Genomic DNA, 9,347 nt, shown 5'->3' with positions numbered 1-9,347 from the left:
GAATATCCATTCCTCTACCGATATCTATCCCTACTACAGAGTACCTACGTCTATCTATCGTCGAGAAAGTGGAATTAATTACTATCAGGTATGTACCTTTACTACATGGGTACATGTGCATGTACTTTCAACGCCCGCAAATTCTCAGCTGCTCATCCACAGAGATGCATGATTGTTTGCCTTTATCTGCTTACTGTACGCCACCAACACATTGTGTCTCTCATCACAGTAGCAAGCGTCTCCCCAGCCTTTTTCTTTTATATCCGTGCCGTTACGTAGACCATCACTGCCCGAGTAAAGGTATAATGTAACTGCACTCACTTATTCCAACTGTACGTAAACTTTGAATCAGACATCTCTGAGACAAACGTTACAGGTCAACTCAACTGGTCATCTCCACCGTTGGACTGCCTGCCCTTCCAAGACTGAGCTGCAACTGTCGTACTGCAGTAGGCTATTGATATCCTACTGGCCATCCATCTAGTTGTCTGGTTGGCTATTGCAAAGGCTGCACACAGACCAACTCTTGTGTCGGCTTCGTCTACGACTTCCCATTACACGCCACAATCCAGTTTCTGTCTCACAGTCCACTTCTATCGAAAGCCCTTGTGAGACGGACGACACACACAACACTCGCTCTCACTCTCTGCTTCACGATACGGTACTGTACTGTACTGTACAGCTCTTTACCCCTCTCATGGGAAACACAAGGGAGAGAGGAGAGGAGGGGCTTGGTCCAACTCGCGTCATCTCTGAACCACAATGTCATGCGGCGGCCGTTGACAACTCCTAACCCGCCTCCTCACATGTTCTCTCTCTGTACTGTATGCACCTACATACAGTAGGGGGATGTATGGTCACGGATGAGTGGCTTGAGTTCGATCTTGATCTTGATCTTCGGCTTTGGCTTCGACTTTGACAACATCAAAACGCCACGTGCTGCCCCAGGCATGTCCCTCCCCACCATCTGCAACAACCAACTGACGACAGGAACTCTATCTCCTACACATACCGGTGCCATGTTGATGGCAGGACGCCATTCAAGCCTGTGGCGTCCTCTATTGGACCCGAATGCCATGACCGTCTGACAGCCACTCGGTTCCAAGGAAACATCGACTAGTGTCAAAGTAGAATATTCTCTTGTATGGCTTAGAGGCCCATCCTGGTTTTGCTTCTTATGACCGAGACAAAAACCTGGCCTGGCAATTTAAGGAATCGGGCTGAAACAGTCTAGTGCAACACTCCTTGCATCTGGCATGCTTTGCTTTTCTGTGCCTGCCTGTTTCTCTGCTGCTTCTCGACTCGTCTTTCCCGTGTTGTGCCTGGCCTGAAAACACTGAAAGGCTCTTGTGTCTGCTTGTCTACGGCTTGCCACATATTTGCTAATCTGCAAGACGTCGTTCAGCAACCAATCCTCTTATTCACCATTGTCGTAATGATTGTCAAGTTGCAAAAACAGTACTCAAGGCCGTGTTCGACTGTTGCATAGCGTTCCACAAGGCCGGGGGCGGTCCTCCCATGAGTTGGGTACTCTAGCTTGAATATACTCTGGAAAGCTAGTCTATCTGACAGGCATGGCATGTTACACACTGTGGGATTACGACATGAGAATGGGCCGATGAGCACGGTACTTGTGCTGCATCTATCCGTGGAGGTTGCTGGGAGACATCAAGCTTGACAGGTGGTACTAGAAAGAGCTGTCTGTTAACTTGTCTCTCCCTCCCCAAGCAATTTCCCAGCTTTGTTTGCTGTAACTTTGTGACTTGCAAGCAACCAGCGAGCTATGAATTATCTTGTAGTGATCATATTCTAATAATTCCTATTCGAATGACGTCTGGGTTTCTCTAATTCATCCTCACTCGGAACGCCTTCGGCCTCAGCTCGTTTCATGGGAAACCAATTCATGATTCCCAACTCAATTTTCAGTTCCTGGGGGATGCGCTTAAAACCTGGTTTCTAGTGTGCCCTTTTCCACGTGGATTTGGCTTGACATTATGAGCATCCCTCTCCTCGGAGCGAATGTCTCAAAAATCTGCGTGACGCATCTTTTCCTTTGGGTAACGCAAGCCACAACATGTCGGCCGATGTAACCCATCTCAACTTCTAGCTTAAAGTTATTGAACAATATAATAAGGCTAAGTTAGTGCTTCGCCGGCGCCTATTGTCGGTTTCACTTCTGGTCTTGGTAAGTGTCGGTGAGAGCCATGATATATTCAAACCAAGACTGTCCAGTTTATCATGGCGAGAGCGCGAAAGAGCGAGGTAAAAGGGCTGGTTGTTTGATCTGGGGTGTGACGTTGATTCTGTTCTGCAGGGATAAACTTGTCTTGGTTTGATTGAATTGATGAGGACAGCATGCATATCTCAAATGCATTCTCGTGTGATAAGTTCTGTTGTGAGACATCGGTCAGGAATGGGTTTGAGGTATAGGGTAAATCTAACTTCAAGTTGCAACCAGTTACATCATCACAACTGAATGGAAAGACTTGAAACCCATATTAATGCGATCAATTAGATTATCTTGACATGTAACAGTATCTAGCAAATTTTGACTGTCAAACTCCTGTTCAAAGAGAGTAAGGGTATCTCGAAACATAGCCCATCATGAACAACACTCAGCCAGCTTCATTTGATTGCCTACTTCCACCACCATAAACCAAACCGGCCTTGCGCCTCAAAAGCAGAAATTTCCATTCCAATCAAAGTCAAGTATGCTTGACGACTGTCATTTCTTAGACAGCAGGGGTAGCATGCGTGGCAGGAACTGTTCCAGGCACAGTAGGATCAGCACCTGGAGCCCTCTTCTCAGGGAAGACACCACCATGTCCCGCATGAACACGACCGTACTGGGTGAAATGTAAGTTCAAAGCACCATAGTCCCATCGCTTGGAAAGGAACATGAATGCAAAGGCCAGGCCGGTAATCAGGAGCAAATCTAAGATGCCGAAGAAAATGAACATCTGCGTGACGCCAATCTCGTTGCCGCCGTCAGAAAGACCAAAGGCGATAGGGTACAGAAACCAAAGGAGGTTCGCCCACCCTGCGAGCATAAGGTAGTCTCGTGATAGACTGAGGCGACTGGCGGATTTGCGGCCTGGGTGAAGGGTTTGGTAGGCAAGCAGAATATAGGCAAAGGTACCGAAGGCGAAGAACCCCCATTTGTACGAGGTGGTGGTGTATGCGGAGCAGAGGTATGAGATAATCCTATTCACATGTTAGCATCAATAGGTTCATGTATGTATAGGAGAACAGATGGAGAGAGACTGACCAGATCCAGGCAAGGAAGATATTGAATAGAATGGTAGCCCAGCTCACACCACTCATGAGACCCAAAGCGAGCAGAACAACAGGGAACGCAACAACCCAGTTGATGTACTTTGCATAGTATATCTGATAAGAGGCGGCGCGACCGATGTTACGCTGTGTGGGAACAACCGAGTAGGCAATGCCGGAAGCCATGGAAAAGTATGTGATGGTACCGACGAAGAGGGCAATGGTGAAGAGGTAGTGGAAGATTCTCTCGTTGTTTCTGGGCTTGAGGCTAAGGGCAAAGCAGGCGAGCTAGTAGTAATGTAAGTATGCGGTATACACAAAGACAATGGAACCAGTACGTACGAAGCTGACAAGGAAGATAGCTGTTACAGCCCACAGCCAGTCTGAACCAGCATCCGAGAGACGAGCGTCACCCACTTGGGGGTTAACGTCGAGAGCATCGTTCCGGTCGAAGATGGCAGGCATCTCCAAGGTATCGTTAATATTTTTAGGCAGGTACTGGGTAGTATTGATATCTGTGTCGAGAAAGGATGCTCTAAGCCAATGAATAATGTCAATATTTTGCACTATGGTCACTTTTATTAAAGAAACGAGAAGAGATTGTCAGGAGGAGGAAGACACTCTTATATAGTTGCAACCAAACATACACACGCATACATACATACACCACCTCAATGTTTCCCTTCCCGAAGCAGAAGAGGCACTCATTCCCAATGAGAACTCCCCAGAAACGTCTCACACAACCTACACCCAGTTGGGCTGCCAAGTTCAGGCATACTCTACACAACACTTCCACTACATCCAATTGGTCGCCCTCGTCTTGGAACAGCCAAAAAGGATAACCAAGAAGTAAAGAGTTGTACTCACTTTCGCGTTGGAATGACGTGAAGGAATCGCAGTGAGTATCGGGTACATACACCAGGCTCCCGTGTGATTGTTGCTGGGTTCATATGAAAACATCCTTGGCAATACCCATGACACGGTGAGTTTGTAAGCCAAGCGTTTTCCATCTTTTGCTTTTCTTTCTTTCCCTTCCTCTAACCCCCACTGACGTGGCAGATCTCATGGCATTGAAACTAATGTACTTAAAAAAGAAGAAGAAGAAAAAGCAATTGTATGTTTACATCAAGAATTAGTAAATCCACGTCAGTTAGATATAAAGCATTGAATGAAATCACTCCAATCATCCAGTAATAACTACCTACATACAAACAATATGCAAAACTAAAACACAGAGTGAAATGTCATGATGCGATGGTTGTGGACTCTGCAGAAACCAAATGAAGAACAGCCTTTCCATTTCTATCCGGAGCATCTCCCCCTTCAATATGGCACTGTGAGGACTAATATAGTTTTGACGTCAAAGTGACTGCATTTCCAAAAACGATTAACTTTCAAGGCTAGGTATTTCAATGTCTATTTCTACATCACGCGCTCAGAGTCAACACGCTAGGTACCATTGTAGGTTGCATGTATGTGTGACTTGGCCTGGCTTGGCTTGTATTTAGTGACATATATCTTAAGGTCTTGCTTGGGCATATCAATGGCTGATAATAGATACACTGTAAACAAAGTGTCAATACTGCTGCATTGTTGCCGTCATTCTCTCTTCACCGTGCCATTCCACGTCTCATTGCATTCTGACCTTTCGTCATGAATTTGCTTCGGTCCATTCAGAAAACCACCTGCCTGCGTCCATTTACATCTCCTGTCAGTCACAAGCATCCGTCAACATCCCTGCAATTTTTAGCACCGGCAGATGGCCCTTGTCTGCCGCCGTTTTCATGATATCACCCTGCCATCCGTTGCTGTGACTGTGATTGCGACTGCGACCGCATGCATTACTTTGCGATTGTCAGCTCATAATATACTGAAGATGAACAAACTCCATCAATATCATTATTCCCGCGATGCACACGCTATTGAAAAAAAAAAAGTACAATATACCTATGTTACAATCACCAACACCTTTCTGCAGTGTGCTCTGCCCATATTGGTGTTACGTACAACGCCCTCTCAACCCACCACTTTTTGACCGGGTAGTACTCAATACTCTCAGTAACTGGCCTGCTCCATCTGATAGGCTGCTGTCTTGGCACGTTCTCGCACATCCAAATCTCCATCACCCTTAGTAAGAGCTTCCATTTTGCTAGAGAAGCCAAGCTTTCGTAGTTCCAGCGCTCGGAGAGCACACGCCTGTGCCTCACTGTCGTCGTCTTTGTATGTGAGATTGATAATAACGTGACACAAAGCCACCCTCACTTCTCGATCTTTGCTGTTAGCCTGCTGCGCAAGCAGCTTCATCAAATCCGTTTGCGCGATGATCATTTGTTGATGGCGCGGGATGCTCGCCGCGATATGGGACAGGATGTACAACACAGACACCACAAGCTTGGCATGGGGATGGAACACCCTAGTATCCCGTCCAGTCGCCATCGCTCGGTGGCTGAAAGGCCGATACACCTTGGCTCGTAGTTTTGATGTTAGAACATTGAAGAATTCGGTAGAATCAAATTCCTGCAACAGAAAATCGATCATATCAGATGTTTCGTTTGCAGTCTCTGGCGACTGGCCACTTCTAGGCCTTCCAATCAGGTTTCGGATCATATGCAGGCCTTGTTCCTGAATCGCCAAGTCATCGTTCCGTGCTCTCTTGGCCGGATTTAGCTCGGATTCTCGCACCGCTGCTAGCTTGTCTTCCGCCTGACAAAGCCTTGAAGAGTTGACCGAGTCAAGTTCTCGGAGCATTCCGTTTGAGCCGTATATCCATCCATGTCGCTCGTCAAGTGTTTGCATATCCACATCGTCTCTCCCCTCGTGCAAAGCCATATCTTCTGTATCATCGCGTATGAGCTGCAGTAACCACTGTGACCCAAGCCTTGCCAAGCACTCCTTCTTCAAGTCGGGCCCGGCAGCATCCACAACATGTTTGAGCGCCCACAGTCCATTGAGGCGAAGAGCTGGGTTTTCTGAGTGGGCGTGGTCGCAAAGAATGGGTACAACTCCCCTTTCCTCAAGAAGCTGTCATAATTAGTGATTCCCTCTTGAAAGTAGACAACCTTTCAAACTCACCTCGCGTACTGGGCTTACTTCCAGAACTAGATTACATATAGCAGAAGTTGCAGCCACTTGCACGTTAACATCTGGATGCTTCATGAGACTCAAGACAGGGATGGCAACTCCATAATCGACAAGTAATGTCCGCAAGATGCTCACCGAACGAGACAGCATCCTAAGAACATGGCATCCGGCAGCGATCACGGAGGCAGGATTAGTGCCATATCCGGGGGTTTCCTCGTTCCTGCTAGAATCGGTATCTGTCCTTTCTGGGGCACGCTCTTTTGGTGTTTGTGGTTTTCTTGGATACTCCGAGAGTGACTCAACAACAAGTGCAACCAAACTATTGGATACAAAATCCTTTCTGTAGTCCTCCTTGCCCCCTGCGAGGGCGGCGATGGCCTTCAAAGTGCTTTCACGCACTTTGAGCCGGTGAACCAAGAGCTCGTTCTGACCCTCCTTTCCAAGCCGAGCCATCGGAGAGTTATTTTCAACATCCATTTCGACGTCTGCTTGCGGCGACCAATAGTGAGACTGCTCGCTTTCCTTGGTGGGCTGGTAAGCATGCTTGAGAAGTTGGCTAAGGACAGGCACACCCTGACATTCGAAAGCTGCCTTTTGAAGGTACTCGCTGTCTGTAATCATGCGAGCTAGAACAACTGGCGCGCGCTCGAGAATGGTGCGTTTGGTAGCAGTATCAACCTCTTTAACGTCTAGAACTTCTTTGTCGTTCTTGGCGATTAACTCCACTAATAGGGGAACCACAAGGAGACCCAGACTTGCTTCCCTTGAGCCTTTGCTTGTTACACCACCCTTAATAAGTGCAGCAAGAACAGATGTGGCGAGAAGACGTTCGTATTCATCCGAGCATCTCACCAGATTCACTAGCCAAGGAATAAAGGGGCTCTCAATCTCGCCAGTACTTCCTCCGTTGGATCCCATCGGCGAGTAACGAGAAGCTTCCCACAAAGCCGACGAGCTAAACTTGCTCAAAGATGATCTTCCAGACGATTGTGAGTCCGATGGGCCACTTTGCAATGCACTTTGAGATGACGCCAACGTGTTTCGAGGTAGATTGATTGGAAGCATGTACTCCATGGCAGTCACAGGTTGCTGACGGCTATTAGGCCCTGCCTGTTCCACGTCCAGAATTTTGGCGGGCTCGAATTTGATCGGAGGGAAAATAGCAAGGATGGACGGCGAGTGGGCTAATCTGTTTGCCCGATATTTCGAGTCTCCCAAGATAGCAGTGATAGCCTCGAGTATCGAGCTGAGCCGCAAAGTCCTGGGAGCCGGGTCTGGAAAAGCCTCGAAAAGACCATCGTCACGCGCTAGAGAATCAGCACCAGGGATAACTTCTCCACGAAGAACAGCAACGCTGGCCAGTCGTGTTGCTAACGCATCCAGGATTCCAGAAGTCGCCAGAGCTTGTTGGTGATGCTCTTGGTGGCAAAGCTTAGATATCAAGCCCGCCGCAAGCGTGACTTGAGATTGCAGGATGTTATCCGCAGAGGTAATGGATAGCATTGACCCAAATGAGTCGAGGTATTCGGCAGAGAGAACAGTAGTCGCAAGTGTTTCGATATTAAGATCTGAAGACGGCGCAGCCAAGACGCAAGCATTGGCAACGTCAGTCAGTGCTTTGAGTGCCGCTACAACCAGTTGTGGTGGGTTGGCAAACGGCGATATGTTGGCCATGAGAGCAGGGATCGCCTGCGCGGCACTGAGAGGTGCAAGGAAAGTAGGACCTCCTATTGATGTCCATCAGCAACTACCACAACCTATATAGGCGATTTTATTTGAAGCATACCATTCGCAAAGCAGGCTATCAGTTGTATTGCTTGTAGCCGCATGCGCTCATCTTCCGACAAGGGCCTTTGCGCCTGAGGGGATCGAGAGTCCTTGCCAGTCGGCTTGGAAGATGATGTAGCCTCGATCAATGTTCTGACGATAGGCTCGAGTACGCCCAGACCAATCCATTGCTCCTTTCTTTGTACGTGGCCGATGATCTCGTTCTTGAGGGCCCGTAGAGCCGTAGTGCGCTCAGTCAAGCTCCTAGCGTCCTGTAACTGAGCCAGTATCGGGTGGCTTTGCGCTGGAGCCATGATGACGGTTTATTTATTATTAGGGGAATCGTTGATAATGTCGTAATCGTAGGCAATTTATACTAAGCAGCCGGATCGTATATCGATAGAGGAGAGCGCGGTATTGGAGGTAGTTTTTGTGTTTTGAAGGATATGAATTTGAAAAGTCAAGAACAATGCAAATGATGCTGGTTCCTATCCAATGAAGGTCGATGTTCTGGTAACTACCGACACTCTCCTGACGAAGAGAAGAACAAGAAAGCAACAAATTAGGGGTACGAATGATTCAAGAAGGAACAAATGCGATGTGATTGATTCCTTTTGCTGCCGGAATCAAATCTCAAAACCATTAAACACGCGAGTTTGCTACTGTATCAGAGTCAGTCTGGGGAAACATGGTGTCGTAGATCACGTCAAGCAAAGCAAAGCGTATTCCGGTATGCGGCACGTGCTACGGCCTTATCGGACTGATAAGCGTGCAACCTATTGTGGCGTTGCTCTTCATCAGCCACTATTACTGAGAAGCAGGAGAATGTACTTGACTTGACGTGGTGATGAGTTCTTGTCGAGTGACTGGATTCTGATCGTGTTCAGAAGGACTCTGTGAGAATATTATCAAGAATCAACACAGAAACGGCTGATAAGACATCCATTGTTACTCTTTTGCAGTTGTGGCTTCTGGCAACAGATGGTTTCTGCGTTTTGTCTTGGACCATATGTCCTTTTTGGGTTGTTCGATTATTATCTTTGAATATATATGGTCAAGGGAATGCACTGCGATATCTAAATTCACTTGACGACAGTAACAAAAAGCATATCTTAGTAGTGAGCTGGAAAAAAGGTCAAGATAGTTAGTTATCCATCTGAATTTGATTGAACATATTAGTGTTGACAAAACCATACCATACCTCGTGCCTCTCCATTCAATGCACG

At 47.3% G+C, this 9,347-nt stretch overlaps 2 protein-coding genes across 2 annotated transcripts; both read right to left on the bottom strand.

Moving 5' to 3' along the window:
- Nucleotides 1-2,732: 2,732 nt before the first annotated feature.
- On the bottom strand, nucleotides 2,733-3,738 carry FSST1_004307 (opsin family protein; the record flags this gene model as incomplete). The annotated part of the gene is made up of 3 exons (XM_083230468.1): nucleotides 2,733-3,204; nucleotides 3,269-3,561; nucleotides 3,616-3,738. 3 exons carry the CDS (start codon nucleotides 3,736-3,738, stop codon nucleotides 2,733-2,735), a joined length of 888 nt encoding a protein of 295 aa, XP_083087737.1.
- Nucleotides 3,739-5,328: 1,590 nt separating this feature from the next.
- Nucleotides 5,329-8,435, bottom strand: FSST1_004306 (armadillo-type protein; the record flags this gene model as incomplete). Its single annotated transcript, XM_083230467.1, has 3 exons — nucleotides 5,329-6,294; nucleotides 6,346-8,081; nucleotides 8,141-8,435. 3 exons carry the CDS (start codon nucleotides 8,433-8,435, stop codon nucleotides 5,329-5,331), a joined length of 2,997 nt encoding a protein of 998 aa, XP_083087736.1.
- Nucleotides 8,436-9,347: the final 912 nt, after the last annotated feature.

The sequence above is a fragment of the Fusarium sambucinum genome, chromosome I (genome assembly GCF_050947815.1).
Source record: "Fusarium sambucinum isolate potato_lamoka chromosome I, whole genome shotgun sequence".
Lineage (NCBI taxonomy): Eukaryota > Fungi > Ascomycota > Sordariomycetes > Hypocreales > Nectriaceae > Fusarium > Fusarium sambucinum.
Note: the sequence above shows the minus strand (reverse complement) of the source record. Positions and strands in the feature narration are given on the sequence as shown.